General features: G+C 38.0%; 1 protein-coding gene across 2 annotated transcripts in view; it reads left to right on the forward strand.

The window, feature by feature from the left end:
• The window catches only part of TAB3 (TGF-beta activated kinase 1 (MAP3K7) binding protein 3), a 49,321-nt gene extending 27,086 nt beyond the window's left edge, over positions 1 to 22,235 (forward strand). The window contains exons 2-8 of one of the 2 annotated variants that reach the window (XM_035316045.1): positions 5,200 to 5,388; positions 6,962 to 8,096; positions 8,241 to 8,414; positions 11,794 to 11,954; positions 14,372 to 14,465; positions 15,190 to 15,273; positions 17,678 to 22,235. In XM_035316045.1, the coding sequence (XP_035171936.1) occupies positions 5,287 to 5,388; positions 6,962 to 8,096; positions 8,241 to 8,414; positions 11,794 to 11,954; positions 14,372 to 14,465; positions 15,190 to 15,273; positions 17,678 to 17,826 (1,899 nt within the window). In that variant the 5' untranslated portion in view covers positions 5,200 to 5,286 and the 3' untranslated portion in view covers positions 17,827 to 22,235. Of the gene's footprint in view, positions 1 to 5,199; positions 5,389 to 6,961; positions 8,415 to 11,793; positions 11,955 to 14,371; positions 14,466 to 15,189; positions 15,274 to 17,677 lie in introns of both variants that reach the window. The other variant, XM_035316044.1, reaches the window with a different exon arrangement.
• Positions 22,236 to 22,572: the final 337 nt, after the last annotated feature.

Below are 22,572 nucleotides of genomic sequence, written 5' to 3' on the forward strand. Positions count from 1 at the left end.
TCTTCCTCCATGGGCACCTCTGCCTCCAGGGGCACCTCTGCCTCCATGTGCACCTCTGCCTCCATGTGCACCTCTGCCTCCATGGGCACCTCTGCCTCTCATTGGCAACACTCATAGACAGGTATTCTATGAGGGAATTTAATGTCACTTTTGAGAGGAAGCTTGCTTTCTGGAGCAGTTATGTATTAAACTGTTCCAGTGCTCCTCCCAGACCCCCTGCTCCTGCGTGGGCTCCTCTCCACGGGCTGCAGCTCTGGCCCAGGGCCTGCTCCTGCGGGGGCTCTCCATGGGCCGCAGCCTCCTCCAGGCCACATCCACCTGCTCCACGTGGGCTCCTCCACGGGCTGCAGCGTGGAGATCTGCTCCGTGTGGGACCCATGGGCTGCAGGGGGACACCGTGCTCAACCAGGGGCCTCTCCACAGGCCGCAGGGGAACTGCTGCTGCCTGCCTGGAGCACCTCCTGCCCTCCTGCTGCACTCATCTGGGGGGCTGCAGGGCTGGTTCCCTCACATGTTATCACCCCTCTGTCCCAGCTGCTGTTGCATGGCGTTTTTTCCTTTCCTTAACTCTGCTCTCCGAGAGGCCCACCCAGCATGCCTCCCTGGCTCAGCTGTGGCCTGAAGCGGGTCCCTTTTGGAATCGTCTGGAGCTGGCCCTGCTCTGACATGGGGCAGCTGCTGGATTCTTCTCACAGAGGCCACCCTTGCAGCCCCCTGCTACCAAAATCCTGGCATGTAAACCCAATACATAAATAAATTTAGCACATAAGACTGAGAGACATTTTGAATTTCATAATTCAAAGTAATAGAACTTATACTGTGCAGCCCGTATAGTTCAGCATAGCTTTGAAAACAAAATGCATGTTTTGGTAAAGCGATTAAAAATGAGTGTTAAACTTTGTTCTTTTGTTTAAAAAAAACACCATATTTTTCTTTTCAACATGATCTCGTTTTTATTTACACTGCCATTTTTTGGTGAAAATATGTACTTAATCCAGATTAATGAAATTGTATTGTAGAATTTCACATTTTTCTGCTACATCAATTCCTGTATTCACTCCTCAATTCTCCCTCAATTCACTACATGAGAAACAAGTAAAATTCCTATATGAGGAGTGTACTCAGACTGTTTTTGCTCTTCTGTGTGGCCCAGAACAGGAATAAAGGTCTTAAAATGCTGGCGTCACTGTTACTTAGAAGTCTTATACCGAAGTGCCAGAAGTGAATATGAAGAGGTATGCGTTGTTGGTATGAGCAAATGATATATTGGCAGATCACAATTATGAATTACCATCACGAATTTGGATTGCATAACTGTTTATTGGATTTGCTGCTTTGCATTCACTGGAAATGAGCTTAAATGTCACTAAAATCCAAGTCGCTTTAGCTTGGTGAAGATGTTATGTATGCTCACTTCATTTTTGCTTGCTGATTTGTATCTAATATTATTTGGTTTTATTCTGAAGTTTCTATAAGTAAGAAGTTGGTCATGCTTTACTGTTTGGTCCAGCGAAATCTCATGGTACATCCACACGGAAGTTCCAGTGGTGTTCAGGCAGACTATCCGGTGTAGGTGGAATTGCCCAATGAGCACTGAATTAGGGGGGGAAAAAAGTTTCTCTCACACACGCTGCATTCATGAATCTGAAATTTTTTGTCAACACTTTGAACAGCAATGGTGAACAAGTGAACAAAAGATGAAAAGAATGTTAATTTACAAAGGTTGGGTTGAGTTCATCTAAATGCCATTCAATAAATCTGCTTCTCATCTGTAAGTGTCAGCATGCATTAGATTAGAAGTCAGGACAATAAAATGCAAGAATTACATTTGTGTAGTATGCTGAGGAAAAATTGAGGCTCTTTACCTGTCTGTACTTAGTCCATGTTCTCATCTTTCTAATCTAAAGATTTAAATAATCTTTTAAGATGAAGGAATTTGCTTAAAAGGTAGAATAGCATGATGTCTTTGAAGAGTTGATTTTTCTACAAACTGATTTGCTTATTGTTGTGGTTTGGTTTGGGTGGGGTTTTCCTCTTATCCTTCAAGGCACAACTACTGTTATACAACTTACAATTCATTTTAAATTGATGAGGCTTTGTGAGAAGCTGTCTCCTGGATAGCCTTTTTCTGGGAATTCACTCAGGAATCATTTTGGTTGTTGCATATGTTGTAATTGCATGGTGCAATTGCATTGTAAGCACACACCACTACATAATATATAAATTTTCACGTTGTATGTATTTACCTCATTTGTTTTTCAATTGGATCTTATTTTTGATGATTCATTTATCTTTATTTTAGGTGATTTAGTGTTTAAAAAGAACGGTAGTAAAGTAGATTTCCTTCTGAACACACTGTGTGGGAGTAACAAGATTATAGTAATTCTGTTTTTTATGTGGAAGTGTGGACTCCAGTTTATTTTCTTAACTTAAAAGTTCACAAGTGGCTTTAGGGAGGAAGATACAGATACTGTTTTCCCATCCATACAATTTGGTCATATAAAAGGTGTGAAAAAATGACTGGTGGAATTGTTTAGGACCGGAGTGATGCTTCGCATAATGCCCAAGTTTCAGTAGTGGCTGCCAAGGTCATTTCTGTGTCTTATCACAGCAGGACCAATTCTGCAACAATATCCTTTAATGCTTTTGTTACTACAACTCCAGTGTACATACTAATGTTAATTTATTTCATCCTTGTGAATTACTTTTCGGCTAGGATTTGGGTAATCTGCTTGCTTTTCAAAGTTGCAGATGAAGTGACTCTTGCTTTCACTGCAATTTTGGGTTGTTTTTTGATGTGAACTGCTCTGTGAACTTTCCATAGTGATAAGGCACCCTAAATGTAGCGTGCCTCAGCATGTCCCTCAGCATGTGCATGCCATGAAAGAGAAGCTTTGGAGAGTTGCTTTCCTAGTCTCTTGCGGCTCAGCAGGAGCTCCTGTCCTGTCTGCTCCTGTCTGTTGCAGATCCCTTGTCTGCACGGTGAAGTCTGCTCTTGTCTCACTGCTCTGCTTGCCTGGTGCTGTGCAGTGGTACGGGATGTTAGCCTTTGTTCCCATTGGTTTGGGTCACTTTGCCTGGAAAATGCTTATTCGGGTGTAGGCAGGTCAGACAGAATAGGCAGATGTGTGCTACTACATATGGCTGAAGTAAACTTTGTGCAGTTGAATGGAAAATAAATGCATAAGTAAATAAATCCATAGTTGTGCAGCCATAGAATCCATGGAGTTCTGAGTGTCTGTGTGTTTGTTCCTCTCACAAGAGTTATTTCAGGTTTCTTGTAGACTTTTCAAGACTAGAGGATTTGACTCTAAAATGAGAATGGAAATTTCTCTTATTCATTATTTGTGGTTAGAGAACTCTGATAAAATTCCTAGCTGGCTAATAGCTGCCAGGAACTTTGAGGGTTACACTTATGCTCACTCCAAGTATTCAGGAATTGTTGGGAAAAAAAGTCAAAAGAAATGTTGGATTTAGACTAGTATTAAAGCATAGAAAAACATTCTATGAAATGATTACAAATTCCCAGTCTGCTTTCTTGTGTTACATTTGAATTAATTTTTGAAGAGAGAAACAATGCACTATGGTTATACAAGTTATATTTCTTGCAGTATATCTGAAATCACGCCAGGATAATTAAGATCTCGCTGTTCTTATTTTTTAAAAAAAGTCTCAATTATTTTGGAAGGGTGTGACGTGACAAGCGTAGTACTGGATACTAGAATGTATCAGATAAAACAGAGCAACCCTTCCTGCGAGCACATGTCATTTCATGATTGATAATGCCACTTGAGGGCTGTCCGCATATGTAGCAGCCAGATAGTGGAGCAGACTTCTCTTTTGTGTTGGTGCTGCTTTGCCACTTTTCAGTGAAAGGAAGTAATATTTAGGAAGAGGTAATAAAAACAAAGGCCTGAGTATTGAATACTTCAAATAATACAAATCCCTCCCCTGCTCTCCACCAAACCTTTTTTTTTTTTTTTTTTCCCTTTTACCCTAAACCTGAAATGTTTTATTTCTTTGAAAACATGTTTTATTTTCTTGCTTAAGCAAACCAAGAGACTTTCTTAGGAAAGATACAGGAAACTGTAGGAGATTATTACCACATGAAGGTAATGTCCAGGCTGTTTTGTTGTACTTTTCTAGTTTTCTAGTAGGAGTTGAGCTGAAAAGCCAACTCTGGAGTATATACATTATGTACCATTCAAAATGGCACCGAGGCTGAGTTGTGAATGTTTTAAATGGAGAGAAAACTTTGGCCTTAGACTAGCTAATGTATTACTTGAACACCCACTCTGCTGGTATCTTTCATTTTCATTTTTGAAAACACCTTTACATTCTCCCCCGTTAAAAATGAGCTGAATATTACTGTTGGAAAGACAGAGGCTATTTCATGTACCCCCTTCATGCAATGTCTTTGACTGTAGCTCTTGGATGATTACTCCTATGATCATGAGCCACAAGTGAGGAAGGCATTTATTGACTCAGATTGTATTTGTTATCTAGCATTCCTTTGGTGTTGTAGTTAAAATCGTATATTTTTGCTGTTGAATGCAAGAATCCTGATTTTTTTTTGTAACTAATAATGCTAATAATTAAACTAATAGGTACTTTACAACAGTCTGAAATAGATTATTATCATAGGCCTAAAAAGGACTTACTAAACTATGTTTAGTAAGAGACACAAATCCTGTTGTGTTTCACAAAAATTCCTTCCAACTCTTTGAATTTACAGCAATGTAAAGAGTTTAAGCCCCATTACTAGAAAATTATTTTTAAATAATTGTGCTACTTCTATCCTGTTATTTCTGGCATAATGTGAATAATAAAGGCACGCATGCTCCATGACCTCAGGCATTTCTACAAACTGTTCAGATTCTCACTGGGAATAATATATAAGTAATCTGTTACAGTTCTGTTTTATACAGGTCAGGTTAATTAAAGTCATGCATATTATGGTACCACAATGGGACCAGGTAAAGGACTGAGCTAGCACATTCCAGTAAAATATTACGTAGATATACCTGTGCTGTGTCAGGTGTTTTTGGATTAGAATTTGAGAAAAGATGATTCCCACTCTCATGCTTAAGCCATCGTCTCTTTATATCTGGATCTAAAAATGTACTTGTCATTGCAGTTGGGGAAAGGAAAAAGAATGGTTGCGCTAGCTTAAAAATAATTGGTGTCTTTTTCTTACAGAAAATGCCAGAAGCCTCAGAAGATCATAATCATTGGAAGGCCTGTTGACTTCTGTTTTTTGATAATCTGGAACACCATCAGTCTGGCATGGCGCAGGGTAGTCAACAACTCGATGTGCAGGTACTCCATGATCTCCGACAGCGTTTCCCTGAGATACCTGAAGGGGTGGTATCTCAGTGCATGCTTCAGGTATGGTGAAGAATTTAAAGGAGCCTGTGTACTTCTATTGTTGTAGTATGAAAATTTTTAGTAGTCTACTTGGAACACAAATTCTCATTCTGGTTTTATTTTGAAGGAGTGGAAGACTCTGCTATTTGCTTTATTTCTTCTGTCTTCTACATCCAAGATGTTACCATTCCTCACTTGCATTTGTGTTTTGTTGTTTTTTATGTTTTTCTTGCTGGTTATTCATCCTTGCATGTGTGACTGTATGCACACAGGATTAAGGAGAGTGGCTAACAGGACGGTTATTAATGATGGCTTCAAGAACATAGGTACACTGGAGGAGGTTTTAGTACAACTCCTTCCTCCAAAATAAGGAACTGGCTTTACGTAAAAACTTATTTTTTTTTTTGTCTTTGTGGCATGGATGCTGTGGACTGTCCTTTTGAAGTCTTGTCTTATGAAGTCAAGTGACTGATGGTAGCATTTAGCTTTTTTGAGGCTGATGTCTTGGGACTGTGGTTCTGGCTATTATTATAAGATTTGTCTCCCAGGTGTTCTGTTTTTAGATTTGTGTGATACATCTGGGTATTCCCACTGACCACTGGAGTCTAGCAGGGGAGCTTGGCGTGAGGGGGATGTAAGCAGGTAGAAGTATCCACAGAGTGAGAGCCATATAAAGTTAAGTGCTGGACTATTCTCTTGTTTTGTGAGATTAGGTGAAGTTTTGACTAAGGCTTTTTCACTTTAGTATTAAGGGGTGAAGCTAAAATGGATGAAGAAGGGAGAAGGGAGTTCCCTATTTTATGTTTGATTTGATTCATAATTTAATGTCTGTATATTCAACTGCTGGCATCACAGAACAAATCAAGCTCTTACAGAGGTTATTGGGTTTTCCCCCTGATGTATGAATAATCCTTTTTTTTTTTTTTAAGCCTTGAGCCTGAAATTCTTTAAGACAGTTAAAATTATGTCATAATTATAAGGGGCCTTAGGGATTGCCAGTAAACTTTCAAGCAACGCTTATTCTGAATTCATTTATTTAATTTCAAGGTGCTAACTTCTACCTAGAGTAACTGAATTAAAATGCTGAGGTTTTAGACTTCCAGGTAGAAAAGTACCCAGCTGAAAAAAAAAAAAAAAAAAAAGTAAAAAAACCCTGTAAAATAAAGGTAGAACAATAAACACATGGGTAAACAGGAAAGTGTTACTTGCATCTTTGGACTCTCTAGAGTTTGCAGTTTTGATCTAGTTTAATTTAGTGTTATTAGAAATAATTAATTGTGCATTCGTGTTTTTTGCAGAAGATGCAAAGAGTTCTAACTCTTGCTTTCCCAAAATCCGGACTTGATTTGATTCTTATATCATACTGTAGCTAGCATTACCATTGCATTTTGCTAGATGCAATGTGAGCTATGTAGTACTTGCAGACTATGACCTGGTAGGTAAGATCTTTATTTCAAAATTCATATCTCTGTCAACTACAATGAGGTATGCCTATTGAGGCTTGATCGCAGCTTCAGCTGAATGCTTGTTGAACTCTGAGAAGTGGCTTTTTCTTTTGCTATTTGATAAAATAGGTGTCCCTTCTTCTTCCTAGAACAACAACAATCTAGATGCCTGTTGTCGAGCCCTCGCACAGGAGAGCAACAAATACTTATATATGGAGTACCATAGTCCTGATGACACCAGAATGAATAGAAATAGCCTTTTGCACATTAATCTGGGTATTCATCCTCATACCAGCTATCATGCAGGGGATGGAGCTCAACTTAATGGTGGTCGTACACTGGTACATAGTTCAAGTGATGGACATATTGATCCACAACGCACAGCAGGTAAACAACTGATATGCTTAGTTCAAGAACCACATTCTGCTCCCGCTGTTGTGGCAGCTTCTCCTAATTACAATCCATTTTTCATGAATGACCAGAATAGAAATGCAGCTACTCCTCCTCCACAGCCACCTCCACAGCCATCTTCCATACAACCAGGAATGAACACGTCTGCTATGCAAGGCCCTCCTCCCACGTATATGCACATACCTCGGTACAGTACAAATCCCATTACTGTTACAGTATCACAAAACCTCCCATCTGGACAGAGTGTACCCAGAGCTCTACAAATTCTTCCACAGATTCCAAGCAATCTTTATGGGACTCCTGGCTCTATTTATATTAGACAAACATCTCAAAGTTCTTCAGGACGACAGACTCCTCAGAATACACAGTGGCATTCGTCACCACAGGGCCCAGTTCCACATTATACTCCCCGTCCTTTACCTGTGTATCCACATCAACAGAACTACCAACCTTCTCAGTATTCTCCTAAACAACCCCAGATCCCTCAGACAGCTTTTCGATCACCACCGGCATCCCAGTGTCCCTCTCCCTTCGGCTCTCCTCAGCACCAAGTTCAGCCTCCTCAGCTGGGTCATCAGAGTTCACATGTCTTCATGCCTCCTAGTCCTTCAACTGTCCCACCTCATCCATATCAGCAAGCATCCCAGACTTTTCAAAAACAAAGCGGTCACTCCGTGTCATATCTGCCTCCTTTTGCTGGACCTAGTTTATCCAAAGGTTCCATGAACAAAATAGAAATTACAGTTGAGCCACCGCAAAGGCCTGGGACTGCAATGAACAGAAGTCCTTCACCAATAAGTAATCAACCATCTCAACGAAACCAGCACCCACTGTATACAGCCACTACTCCTCCTACAAGCTCTCCATCAAGAGGTATGTCAGGTCAACCCAAACCTCCATTTAGTGTTAATCCAGTATATATTACCTACACTCAACCAACTGGACCTACAGGTGCACCAACACAGTCTCCTCGGGTAATGGTATCTCAGCCAAACCCAACTATTTTTAAAATCACAGTAGGTCGAGCACCGACTGAGAATCTTTTAAATTTAGTGGACCAAGAAGAGCGTACTGCAGCACCAGAACCCATTCAGCCTATTTCTGTAATCCCAGGATCTGGAGGAGAAAAAGGAAGCCATAAATATCAGAGAAGTTCTAGTTCTGGATCAGATGACTATGCTTACACTCAAGGTAAATGCTTTACCCTTGCAAATTGTATTATTGTAAAAGGCATTTTTAGCTTGATTTTGCTACTTGTTAAGTGGGACATATCAAACCTTTACAGAGAAGACAAATTATACCAAAGATAGTCTAACCAATCTGTGTTCTGTTTTTTAAAATTGTACCATAATTTAGTCAAATACATTAAGAATTTCTGAGGCTCATAAAATTGCTATGATTTTGTCAAAAGGGAATTTCTTAAGGGAACACTACAACTAACGAACATATGCCATGTATCTGGAGTGTAAAATCTGTGTGCCATGTCATAAATTTACATGTGAATTTTATTATTTTTTTGTTTGAAGAACTTTGCAGTACATTTATTTGTTCAGTACTGGGTGCTTTATGAAACCTGAAGCACTTCTGCAAGGACTTTTATTCTTATATAGTTTAGATTGAAGAATATTAAGTGAAAGAGGAGAGAGAATTGCAGCTAAAATTGCTTCTTATGTCACTACAAATCGTGTTTTGTTTTGAAGGGTATTAAAATAATTATTTTGAAGAATTTGGTCAAAAGCTCACTTGTTGCACTTAAGAGTTTTCGAAGAGGTGGAAGAGCTTGGTGGACAGATTTTAGGATCTGTCTTCTGCTTCATGGGGACAGATTATAGTTAGTCTTAATGCAATGTGTAAGTAGAGTTAAATAATTTACTCAAATTTTTTTTTACTCAAAAGTTATTTTGAGAGAACACTAGTAGATCTGTAACTCAGGTCATATGCTTGCTGTGGTAGTGTTTGTTTTACAGCTTCACAAAAGGCGGTCGTTTATGTTTCACACAAATGAAGAAAATACATTCTGAAATGTAGGAATCTGTTTTTGACTTTTGAATCTGTGTCTAGACTTCTGTGTTTGGAAAACAAAACCAATAAAACCAGCTAGTATGTGCCATTTGGGCTATCTGCTTTTGTGGTAATACCACATCAGGGGCTTCATTAGCCTTTGGTGTTGCTGCACTGTGAACTCTTAACAGAAATAAATTGTGGAAGAATAATTGTTATACTCAGCTACCACAGCGGAGGGCTGAAGAGGAGTATACTTAAAAGCTTAATGTAGGGAATAAGATCACTTAATTTTCTTCTGAATATGAACTGTTGTGAAAACTGTTAGCCAAAATCCATTCTGGTGTCTGTACTTCTAATGTTTCTTTGTAGCATGAGTCAAATTTGATCAGTTGTAGCTGAGGTGTAATTCCAAGCTATGTAATGAAGCCATATCCCATGTTAAGTTGGAGGAGTCATGTGAAGGACAGGATTTGACTGTAATGGTGGCAAATTGTACACCTTAGTACCAGTACTCTCTTTTTTAAAATTCTTTCTGTGATCTCTTGAAATGTACTCGAATGACTTGCATTTATTTCAAAACGTAGAAAACAGTTTTGATCAGTGATATTGGAATCTATGTTATGAAAACATCTGATGTTATTCTTTGGACAGGATTTCGTGTTTATTCTTTGACCAAGAAGTGGTGTATCCATGCAAAAACCAAACTACAGTGCTGTTGTTTCACACAGAATACTGACGTGATAAAAAGTCATTTTATGCCTCTGCATTTTTATCTCCCCCCAGTAAGCTACATCACATTGTTGCTTACTTTTCTAACTGTTTTTTTCCAGCAAGAATACAAGTATGTGTGAGACTTTTTTAATATTTTTTTTTACCTTGCCTATATTGGATAGAGGTGGAGAAAAGGGGCAGGTGGCGGCAGGTGCTTTGTATGAAATATATTTTTTTCTAAGTTTTCTACAGTGTCTTCATGTATTCAAACAGTTTGATGAAAGATCGTTACATGGCAGCATGCTTGTCTGAATACTGGCAACAAATTTTTATTTTTCTCTGTCCTCGTAGAATTTCATCAGGTAAAACAGCTAGATCAGAAAGTGCTAAGCATCACACAAATAAACGTGGCCAATTTTGCATCATGATGAAATACTGAGGACACTCTTCCTGCAAAAAACTAATATCATTTTCTAGCTAGGCATATTTCTTTAGCTGAGTGGCTGCTCAGAGCCCAACATCAGCTTGCAACTGGGAGTCATAAATTTTGCTATCATGACGGAAGTATGAGAAAATGGTTGATTAACAGCAGGGAGAGGCGAGAGGGCAGCAAATTAGTTCTATTGTAGAATTAATGACTATGAAAGACCTGAGCTTTCCTCTCCCCCCCAGCTCTGTCACGTATTCCCCCACACCCCTTCAGGATTCTCATGTCTAGGTTGTTTTATTGAAGTTCTGTAGTTCTGCCTTTCAGCAATGCTGAATTTATAGTATTGGTAATTAAAGTACTCCCTGAAAATGTGATTGTCCCCCTCTACTCTGCCCTTGTGAGGCCCTGCTTGGAGTGCTGCATCTAGATGTGGGGCTGTAAGAGCTGGTGCAGAGGAGGCCACAAAGATGATCGATCAGAGGGCTGGAGCAACTCACCTAATGAAGAAAGGCAGAGAGAGCTGGGGATGTTCAGCCTCAAGAAGAGAGAGCTCTGAGGGGACCTCACTGTGGCTTTTCAGTACTTAAACGGGGATTATAGAAAAGATGGAGAGCGACTTTTTACTCAGGCAGACAATGACAAGGCTATGAGGAATGGTTTTAAACTAAAAGAGGGGAGACTTTGATTAGATATAAGGAAGAAATTATTCACTGTGAGGGTGGTGAGGCACTGGAACAGGTTGCCCAGAGAAGCTGTGGATGCCCCATCCCTGGAGGTGTTCAAGGCCAGGCTCGATGAGGCCCTGCGGCAACCTGATCTAGTGGGTGGCATCCCTGCCAATGGCAAGGGGGTTGGAACTGGATGATCCTGAAGGTCCCTTCCAACCCAAGCCATTTTATGATTCTATGGAAAGCAAGGAATACTTAAATATTCCTTCCTATACTACATATTCTGTAATAACACTGAAAAACAATTCAGGAGTCTGAAGGCTAGTGTACTGTGTCAGACACACAGTAGCTATGAAGCTATCTTCTGATCTTACCTCTGGTATTTACTTTTTTGTCAGTACAGTATTAACATAACTAGGTTGCTCTTCCATCCTAAGAAGCTGTCTGCTTGTACAGGTGCGTTTGTATTTTTGAGATGAGAAAGACCAAATGAAAAGAAAAACAAAAAAAGAAGCATTGACCAAAATGGTAATATCAACTTCAAGTTACTATTTCTTTTCATTTATTCTGGAAGAACTTTGTCTAAATAGTAGTTCATTTGGCATGAAAGCATCTTCACACTGGTATTTGGCTGCATGTTTATGATCACATTCTTTTCCAGAAAGGTCACTCATGAATCTTACATATAAGCTAAGAATTCAGTTTTCCAGCTTTTTTTTTTGTTGATAGTAACTATTTTTTCCATGTGAAATATTAGCCTTGCTTTTACATCAGCGAGCAAGGATGGAGAGATTAGCAAAGGAACTGAAGCTTGAGAAAGAAGAACTTGAACGCCTGAAAGCTGAAGTCAATGGCATGGAGCATGATCTAATGCAGAGACGGCTTCGAAGAGTCAGCTGTACAACTGCAATTCCAACAGTAAGCAATTTGTTAGTATTTTAATTCAAGATACAAATTTATTTCTTATGCTTTCATGAAATAAAGTATAGTATACCCCTAAATATTTTGCCTTATAAAATCTTCAGTATTTGGAAATGATTTTTCTGTAAGTTATTGGCTTGTAGTAAGCTATTTCTTAACATTTAAGAAGCGTATGTGTCCAGTTCTCTTAGGATTCACAACAGACCTAGTGAGACTTCTGTATGTGTGTTTCTCTGGGCCACAGAACTGAATAGATAATTATTTTCCTAACAACCTATAGAAGTGTATGTCCAAGTCTGTCTGTAGTGTCTGAGCCATATCCAGCTCAGTTGTTGATACAGCTGGGCTTCAAGTTTCTTTAAAAGGTATTTCAAACACCAGAATACCTTGATACAATGAGTAGTTGCATCTCTTAGACATTCCACTTCCCATTTGGTATGTGCACGATGTGCCAAGTAACTTTTCACTGGCAGTGTTGGCTCAAATAGCTGGCACCTCTCTCTCCTTTTATCCCTGTTACTTCTTCCTATCTCTGACTTCTAACCACTAGTGACTCTAGCCCAGACATCTGTATGGCTCTGATAAGAGAACTCATCTGACTGAAAAATAGCTTTCAGTTTGTGCAGTTGTTAGCCAAATCAGTTCGGTCTTGTTCACTGTGCTTACATAAACAGTACAGACAGATGTAGGCAGGAAAGCATACTGTGCTTTAGTAACAGCATATATGCTGTTAGCTGCTGAAGTAGTAAGTACATCTGCTGTATGTCTCATCTGTCTGAGGTATTTGGCATGTATGAGCATCCAGGGATGAGGTTATGAAAGCCAAAACCCAACTGGATTTGAATCTGTCCAGGGATATCAAACAGAACAAGGGCTTCTGTAAGCACATCGGTGACAAAAGGAAGACTGGAAAATGTGGGCCCCTTGCTGAACCATGTGAGGGAGGTGGTTCTACAGGGACAAGGCTGAGGTACTGAATGCCTTTTTTACCTCAGTCTTTACCAGCAAGAGTGGCCTTCTAGGATCCCAGGTCCTAGAGACCAGGGGGAAGGGCTGGAACCAGGAATACCTACCCTTGGAGGAAGAGGACCAGGTCAGGGAGCAAACTGGACATTGATAAGTCCATGGACCCTGACAGGAGGTACCCATGAGTGCTGAGAGAGCTGGCAGGTGTGAGTGCGAGGCCACTCTATGATCTTTGGTCAGCTATGGCAACTGGAAGAAGTGCCAAAAGACTGGAGGAAAGCAAATGTCACTGCTGTTTTCAGGGAGGGCAAGAAGAAGGACCCAGAGAACCACAGGCTCTCCAGCCTCACCTCATTCCCTGGTGAGGAATGAGCCTCACCTCATTCACCTCATTCCCTGTGGTGGAACAGCTAATGCTAGAGACAATTTTCAGACCTGTAAAAGACAAGGTCATTAGGAGTAGTCAGCATGGCTTTGCTGAGAGGAAGTCATGCCTGTCCAACCTGATACACTTCTACAATGAAGTGACCAGCCTGGTGGACGAGGGGAGAGCCAGGGATATTGTCTTCCTAGACTTCAGTATGGCCTTCGATGCTGTCACCCATAAGTTTTATCTGAACATCAGGAAACACACTGTTACTGTGCAGGTGGTGAGCACAAGATGCCCAGAGAGGTGGAGTTTCTCTCCTTGGAGATCTCCATAAGCTGCCTGGGCATGGTCCTGGGCAACCTGCTCCGGGTGTCCCTGCTTGAGCAGGGGTTGGAGCAGGTGACCTCCAGAGGTTCCTTCCAACCTCAACAATTTTGTGATGCGGAAGTGTACCCTAAGATAGGATGCTTAGGGTTACTTCTGCATCTCTGTTATTAATCATTGCTGCTAGCATTAGGAGCACTTTGCATTTCAGTAAGCTAAGTGTGGTTTCTTTATTATATGCATATATATAGACTTGGCTCTATTAATTCTTCTGTTACGAATAATTATTGTCATGCAGTACTGAATTACTTAAATATACTGGGCTAGAAGGTTTGGCATGTTGTAGCTCTTTGGGTGATGTAAATTGACTTTGATTATAATCAAATAAGATCAGAAGCTTATATGAACTGCAGCTCGTATTTTCTTTTCTGATCATTGTGATATAAACTAATGTGTCAAGTCAGTTCATACAGATTTTTATAAGGTGATTTTATAAAGTTTTGAAGAACTATGCCTTTTTACAAATGAATTTTAATATTAATTTGTGTTTTTCTTTTCTTTTTTTTTCCTTAAACCTCCTCAAATGACAGCAGAAAAATGTTTTTTGAGGAAAAATTGGGTGGCAGGGAGAGTGAGGCAGTGGAATCTTGGCTATACTTAGTTTCTAATAAAGCTGTTAAAATAGATAAATAATATTATTGATATGTTGAATAAGATGCTGACTCTCCTACAATCTTGGGTTGTTTCTCCCTAGCCTGAGGAAATGACCAAATTAAGAAGCCTCAACAGACAGCTCCAGATAAATGTTGACTGTACACTGAAAGAAGTTGACCTCCTTCAGTCTAGAGGTATAGAACTGATTTTTAGTTTTGAAAAAAAAACACCACCATAATTTAAATACAGAGTATGCTTAAATGTGCATGTTCTTCTTGGACTCTTTAATTAAAATTGAACTTCATCAATCTCTTTTTTTGACTAAAAAGATGTATTTTTCAGTAGCAACTTGTTAAACTTGACTTGGCCAAGTTAAATTACAATACTGATTAACAGTTACTTAAAACTATCTTTGTCAAGTAAATCTAAAAATAATACTTCCTAGTGAAGGTTCTTAAATTTTTAATTTACCTCTGATAAAGTGATATAAACCAGAAAGACTGGTTGCAGCCAAGAAGTTGGCCAATACAAATTTGTCTAGGTATTTAAAATCCTTTCTGTGACAGAAACCTGACATAAATGCAGTCCAATAAATTTAAAAATTCATAGTCTTCCTCTTTTTTCATTCTTGTTAACCAAGACCATTATCCTACAGAATGATTTGAATTTTCCTATATTTTTAAAACAATACAGAACATTGAACTGGAGTTGATTGTTCAGTATGGGATTAGACTGCTAAAAATTACTAGAATCAACACAAAGCTGAAAATACCTTACAAAAGACTGTCAGGAAAAAGCTAAAATAGAGTGTAATAGTAATAACATGTATAAAATCTGAAGTTTCTAGATGTTCGTGTCACTGGTATAGGCTTGTAAATAACATTTGAATTATGCTTTCTTACTGATCTCTTCCGACAGGGAACTTTGATCCGAAAGCCACATGTAACTTCTACGATAACATAGAGCCTGGTCCTGTTGTGCCACCAAAGCCATATAAAAAGGGTAGGTAAAAAAAACAAGCCTCAACTTGCTTTAACTGTACTGAGAATGTTCTTCCTTTTTTTCTCTGTATAAGCCAAAGCATAACATGTTTCTGTAACTGCAGTAATCCTGACTGTGGCTTGTTTTCCTCAGACAGGTTTGTTTCCAATGTGTGTTCTGTTACTGTCTTGTTTGTAAATACTGTTATCCACTATTAGAAAAAAAAAGGTGAAAGGATACAAGCTCTTAACACTTTAGAGCTTCCGAATTATGCTTTTTTGAAATACTTTTAACTTAAGAGTTCTACATTTGGAGTTTTTTTTTAGCTGTCTTCTAATACATGCTGTTGGGATTTTATAGTTTGAGATCTTTTATTTAAATTTAATAGGCAAGATCAGCTTTTTTAAATTTGCATTTATATTTTTAATTTAACTTGCCTTGTCATGCTTCCATTTTGTGTGCAGAGGAGTTTCACAGTAGTAACCCTAAAGTTTGTTTTAGTGTAGCAAGAGCCTCAGACATTTGAAGAACTATGGTGGAATATGTTTTTTCACATGGGTCTGCAGTTATTCCAGGGTCCCACCTGTTATAAGTTCATTACTGATTTCTGAAATTTTATGTGCTAATTGTATAGTATCTAGCATTCCTATGCAGCTTAGGACTTGAGATATGTGCACACAGGAGCTATGTATTTAGTCCTTTTGTTCAGTGGAGATTGAATCAGTACATTCCAGAGTGAATCGCTACTCACCGTAAGTAGACACCTAGTGGCTGCATAGCTCAGTAGCACTCTGGACTTCAGGATACACAGGGGTCATTTTGGAGTAGAATACTGCCTTTTGTCTCAGGTATTTTTTGCCCAGTTTTTTTTTTTTTTTTTTTTTTTTTTAGCTCTTGAAATCTGTTGAAAGAATTGCTTTCAAATTGTAGTGAATGTTCTTAAATACCTAGTATCTTTCCTCTAAAATAGTCAGTCCAGGATCCTGTGCTCCGATATAGAGAAAACAGTGGTCTTTTCTCTGAAAGTCTTATGTGATAAGATTTATAATACTGTCTCCTCTCACCGTAAATAGTGTGTACTGAAATTGCTAGTGAAAAAGCTACTGTATCAGAAAAGTAACTATGTAGTTTGCTTGAAAATCCAAATTTTATTTAAAATAAAAATAATATCTATTTGTTAATAAGCACTTCTCAAAGGCTTTTGCAGTTTAATTTTGAATTTATATAAGGAAACCTTTTGCCCCTCTTCTGAACCATTTTTTTTCCCTTTAGTGTTCTAAAATGCCTACCATGTGGAAATGTAAAAGTAAAGGCCCAGAACTATTGCTCATCCATATACCAGTTTAAAAAAAAAAAAAAAAAAGTTGTGTGTTTCCTACAGAAGTGCTACTGCACAGTAAACAGAGTATCATCAAGTGGGCAGTGGTACAAAGGCAGCTACCTGGATTTGTGTTAAATTGCAGTGGTCGTTTGGTTGATTCAAGGTATTTAGTGATGTTTGAAGACATTCTCTTGATTACACTAGTCAATTTATTATTTCAAAGCAAAATAATGAGCAAGACTTGTATGAAGTAAGTGATTTTACTGGCAATCGGAAACAGTCTTGTGAGGATCTGTATAACTTAAGACTAGTTTCTGGGTTTTGTCTGACAATTTAATAACCACCTGTATTAGGGTTGTATTTTATATTGTATTTTGTGTATTGTATTTTGAGCTCAGCTTTTAACATGGATCCATCTAGTTCATTTTTCCTAGAAAATTAATGTTCAATTATATTCAATAATATTCAGTATCCTTAATATTCAGTTGTTGAAGATGTGGGCAGAAAGGCAGGTATGGGCAGACAAGGGTCTGTTCTGTGCTTCAAGCTGGCTAGTGAACATGAGTGAGGTCTTTGTGCTCACATGGCTTGCTTGCTTAGTAGAAATCTGTTTAGGCCACACGCTGCTAATATGATTATGCAGTATCTGGATTGGAGAGGGTTTACATCTAAGCAAGGAGGCTAATTTTTTCACTCTTTAAGTATGTCTTTGAAGACAAATGTAGGTACTATTTGCACTAACTTTGTCATCAGCTTCCTGTTAGATTTCTGAGCAGATGATACTCAGATAAAAGTAGGGTTATTGGAATTTAAAATAGGGTAAGAGACTGCTGTATATAAATTTATTAGGTCATTCTTAACAGGAGTGTTTCTTAATAAAGTTTGTTTTAAGATATTTAAACCTTTAACAATATCAGTGACCTAGCAGTAGTGACTCCTTGTTTTGAATGCAATATGGTTAAGTGACTCTTTACAGATATGAAATCCTTTAAATAATTAGATTTCACAAACTGAATTAGAAGTGCTTAGGAAAAAAAAAAAATGTGTTATCTATGTAGAAATGTTTCTACCTTTATGTATAAGAAACTTTTTTTTTTTTTTTAGAGCATCCAAACAATTCCAAACAGGCTTCACGGACTGAGCCAAGAGATGAAGACTTTGAAGGGGCTCCATGGAATTGTGATAGCTGCACCTTTCTAAATCACCCAGCACTAAATCGCTGTGAGCAGTGTGAAATGCCACGATACACCTGAAAATCTGGAAGGGGCTGCATTGGGTTGAAAACAGGCTCTCAAGCCGACAGCTGTAGGAGAAGGAAACATGGGGAACCTTTCAGTCCATCTGCCCGGCCTTTGCCAATCTACAATCTTCATAATGCAAGGGGTGGGAGAAATGTGTTAAGATGTTTCTGCTTGTACCACAGTAAAAAGAAATAAGGGTGAAATTCTTTCTTATCCTATTACAGTGAACAAAGCAGAAAACAAAAGCTGAAAATGTAAAAGGATTAATTTCAGGAAGAATGTATGCAGGAAAGCAAATAACTACTGGTGTTTAGTCCTGTGGTTATAGTTACTTCTTAGTGGCTCTTTAAAAAAATTTTTTTGAAGTTGTAGGACTTCTAGTAATGGTGTGAAATGTTACACTTAACCTGAAAACTGAAGAGCCAGAGCTGATTTAACCTGGCCACAGCTAGCTGGAAAACAAAGGCTCCCTGTGCTTCTAGATTGTAAGCTACTGAAAAATAAGACAGATAAATGCAACCACAAATTTGCAAAGTGTACAAAAAAAAAAAAAAAAAAAAAAGAAGGGTATTTGTAATTGCTGCTTTTTTCAGGGTAATTTATGTCTACAAAAAATTGCTGTTTGAAATAGTGACCTAAGGTGACTAAATGAGATACTGTATGAGTGTTACAGAGAGTTTAATCAGAGGTAAATTTTTACAATCCCTTTTGCTTGTACAGTGCTCACCTGGCTGTGTCAACACTGGTAATAAACTAAGAATGGATTCTACCATATTATGGATGAAAATACTACTGCATGCTTTCATTAGGCCATCGTGTTTTAAAGCTAAAAGTATGCTTTTATATGCAACAATTTTCTAAGACTGTGCTGTAGCAGCACAGTGATATATGCCAAATGCAGACTACTACAAATTCAGTTTGGAAGACTTGAGTTCAGCCATGATTATGTATGAGAAGTGTTTGTACCCAGTTCCTTAGGCCTTTTCAGCTTCCAATTTGTGGAGAATTCATGATGTTTACAGCACAGAAGGTACTTTGTGCCCCAGTTCAAAGTTAGCTGAAAAATAATTAATCAGTTAGCTCTTCAGTAAAGGTTTATTTGCACATTGTTAATAAACCAGCCTGTATAAATTAGCAGATGGCAGATCTTGAAAAAAATATACACTGCATTCTTTTTATTTTGATCAGGAAATATTTGCCGTAGGTTGAAGAACACAAGACTTGCAACTGAAATCATACTGGTACTTTTATGCATATGATATACTGTATTATAAAGGTGATGTTCAATTTGAATGCTTCAGGTTGCTGTAATAAAGCACTCATTATTTGTGAAATTGAACTTGGGTTTGGGCAGCTGAATGACTGTGTTACAAAACTGCGACTGAATAGGATGTTTTGTGTACTGGTCAGAAGCTGATACAGTGCATTCGAGTTTTTATGGTGCAACTTTTTCAGGAGTCAGATGCAACCAAGCACGTCAGCTGAGTTGTGGTAATTGACTTTACAACTGTGAGGCAAAACGTGCTACCTAAACCTTAACAGGAGAGATTCAAACTATTTTGTTGTAAGTTGTTCTTAGCTCATGGCAACCGCATCCATATGGTCAGTTACCACAATTCACTTGATGCCTGATAACTTGTTGAGCTGTGGTAGAACAATCATGTGTCTGAATCCTTGTGTAAAATCAAGCAGCATTTTTAAGGGGTGGGTGGAGGAAAACTTGACTGCATTGCTGAATCTGGTGTCTTCTCTCCCTGCAGTTTATAAAGATAACAGTAAAAAATAAACTGTGGTCTTAGATGAGGAACCAGTATTTGATCTGGCATTTTTCAATACATTCTTGCACTAATTAAATCTTCAACATAATTTTAAATAAGCTAAGAGATCTCCAGCAATCATCCACAGATGAGCAAAGCAAAGTCAAAGGCATCAGAGGTAGTTTTTCTTGCTTCTGTATTATGTGAAGAGCTCATCACATCTGGAGAGGGGAAAAAAATCACTGTCCAAATAAAATAAATAATATTTTTACTTATGTAAGTGGACACATCAACAAAACTGCAATAACTAGAAAACAGATGAGCAGAAGCGTTCTACCTAGGATAAGCAGTACCATAGCTTTTACTGGCTTTATAATGAATGACTCAAAACAAAACAATACCAGTAACTTCATGACTTCTCTATCATGATGCCTTTGTCTTTGTAGTATTTCAGTTTTCTATTCATTGCACTTCTGTAGAAGTTCTAGAAAGAAGCATTTGTTTTTGCTGGAATTCCAAAATGACGGAAACTATCATGGCACTCAGCAAATGAGAGTAGGTGTGTTGTGTGTCATTACTGTTGTGTCACTTGCTGACAGAATAGATGCTCCTTTTGAATAAAAATTAAAATGCATGCAGTCCAATCATGCCCTGAGCTGTAATAACCACAAGTGCATGGTTTCTGGAGTTATGGAGACCTGCTAGTCTTAGTCATAGCTTCAACAGAGGAAGAAAAAGAAGGCTGCCTTGACACCCAGATACTTTTTGAAAGACCAAGTGAGTGCCATTAAATTGCAAATTAATTCCTTTGTACCAATAATTTTAGTCCAGTTTCTCACTTACTCTCATTTGTTGTTTGTACAAAAAACAAAGCAACAACGCCACAGAAAAACCTTCCATTGTACCTTTATTTGTAAATGCTCATGCACAGACATTAATAGTAAAAACTTTACATGGTGCTTGAATATTTTTCGTTTCTTAGAATGTAAATTGTATTTTGAATGATGATTCATTTTCCTTCTGAAAGCAGGTGACGCTGTTCACACCCCAACTGAATTGTAGATTATGCCAAAAAAGATTGGTTTGTGTAATATTTATTGAATGCACATAAAACCCTAATGTCAGCTGGCATATAAAAATGCACTGTATTGTATAAAACTTTTGTGTGTGTATGTGTGAATGGTGGGATGCTGATGCCATTGTGTTGAGTTAATGCACTACTTGTGTTTTCTTTTTTCCTTAATAATTGAGCTCTCCCTCAACCATGCTACTAGATTGGTAGAATTTGTAACTGACTTGGACATTCAAATATTCAAAATTATTTCACTGTTCATTGAAATTTTATAAAGCTTATTTTATATCTGCTGTGCTATTAAGATAAATTCCCTTTAATTATAGAATACTTCTGTAGTTCTTTAAAAGTTTATTTAGAGTGGGGCTTGTGGAAGATGATTCAGAGTACAGTAAACCAAAAGAAATCCTGAACTTTGGATCTACGTTTAATTTGATGTAATTATTAGTCTTGTTTGGGTGAAGAGGAAAGGGATGGGAAGTCAAGCAAAAGGAATTACTATGTAAAATGTAGTCATAGATCAGATTGAATTGTGTATCTGTGTGTCTGTGGTATGTGTGTGTTTCCCTTGAAAACTGGGAGGTGTGGTGAAAAGGTGTAATAATTCTTAAAAGAGCTGGTCTCAGTACTTTCTGATTATGATATGCTACTAAATCACATTTTTAAAAATACCCTCTCTTTCAGTTACTTTCTCTCTCCCAGTTATACATCTCTCATTTCAATTTCTAAATACTTTCACATTTTATATTGATTGTAAACCCCCTTGAAACTGAAATAAAAATACTTGAGTTGAAATGGGGACAAGTCAAAACGAAAACAAAAGAATGTTTTAAAAAGAATGTGAGAAAATTAAATATGTTAAAAACCAGCTTGTCATCAGGATTATATTTTAAAATTCCATGATATACCCTAGAATGTGAAAAGGACTATCCTGGCAAGAAGTGGACAGTTGGACATAAACAATTCATCAGCTTCTTTGGCACAACAGAACTCGTGTGCTCTATACTACAGTGACTCTCCATCCCGTAAAGAAAGAGGACATGCACAATAACACATCCCATAGTCAGTACTGTCTCTATGTGCTGCTGCGTTTGTTTCATTTTGAAATGTCAGCATTATTTTGAAGCTGGCCATGACTGAGTTTTGCCAGATTTCTTCAGTTTGGGGCTTTCATTGCTGTTTATGTCCATAAATATTAATGCGACTATTTTTCTTGGTTTTGAGTAATCAGAAGTCAATGGAGTTCATGCAATATTATAATCCTGGATTTTCAGTACTTTTGAAAAAGATTTTAAAAAACTGTGTTCTTGAAATTTATTTATTTATGGTGGCACCAATGTATCTAATCTGTATTTCCTGCTGTGTGAAACCCTGTTAAATTTTTTCATTAAAACAAGAAGACACGATCTTGTTTAATCCTGTATATATGGTGTCTACATTCTAGATTTGTGTATGCTGTGAATGAACTTACTACTAAGAGATGAAATTGTATAAAGGCATTCAGAGGCTATGCATGCATGGTACCTCCAGAAAGTGCATACTCCGAGTTGCAGATTCCTGCAAAATAAATTAATAAAACTAAGCAAACATCACATTCTGCATTTGTTCTTGTATGTAGTAGGAAACATTTAAAAATATAACATTTTTGCTTTCATAATCGGATTGCTTCTAGTCTTCTACTTGAGCCCACAGTTACAGCAAACTTACTTCAGCAACTTTGGGGATTTTTTATTTTTTGGTTGTCAACACAAGTCTCATTAGGCAATTGCTGAGTATTCAGACGGGGTCCAAATCTGTTTCTGTGAAGGTGCGCAGGGTGTGTAAGCAAGAGTCCCATTGAGATGATGGGTAGATATTCTGTGCATCTTCTAGTGTAGAAACAGGACATAGGATGTTCAGTGTGTGAAGAAGCAGAGTTCATCACAATTT

Source organism: Oxyura jamaicensis, chromosome 1 (assembly GCF_011077185.1).
Source record: "Oxyura jamaicensis isolate SHBP4307 breed ruddy duck chromosome 1, BPBGC_Ojam_1.0, whole genome shotgun sequence".
NCBI classification, from domain to species: Eukaryota; Metazoa; Chordata; class Aves; order Anseriformes; family Anatidae; genus Oxyura; species Oxyura jamaicensis.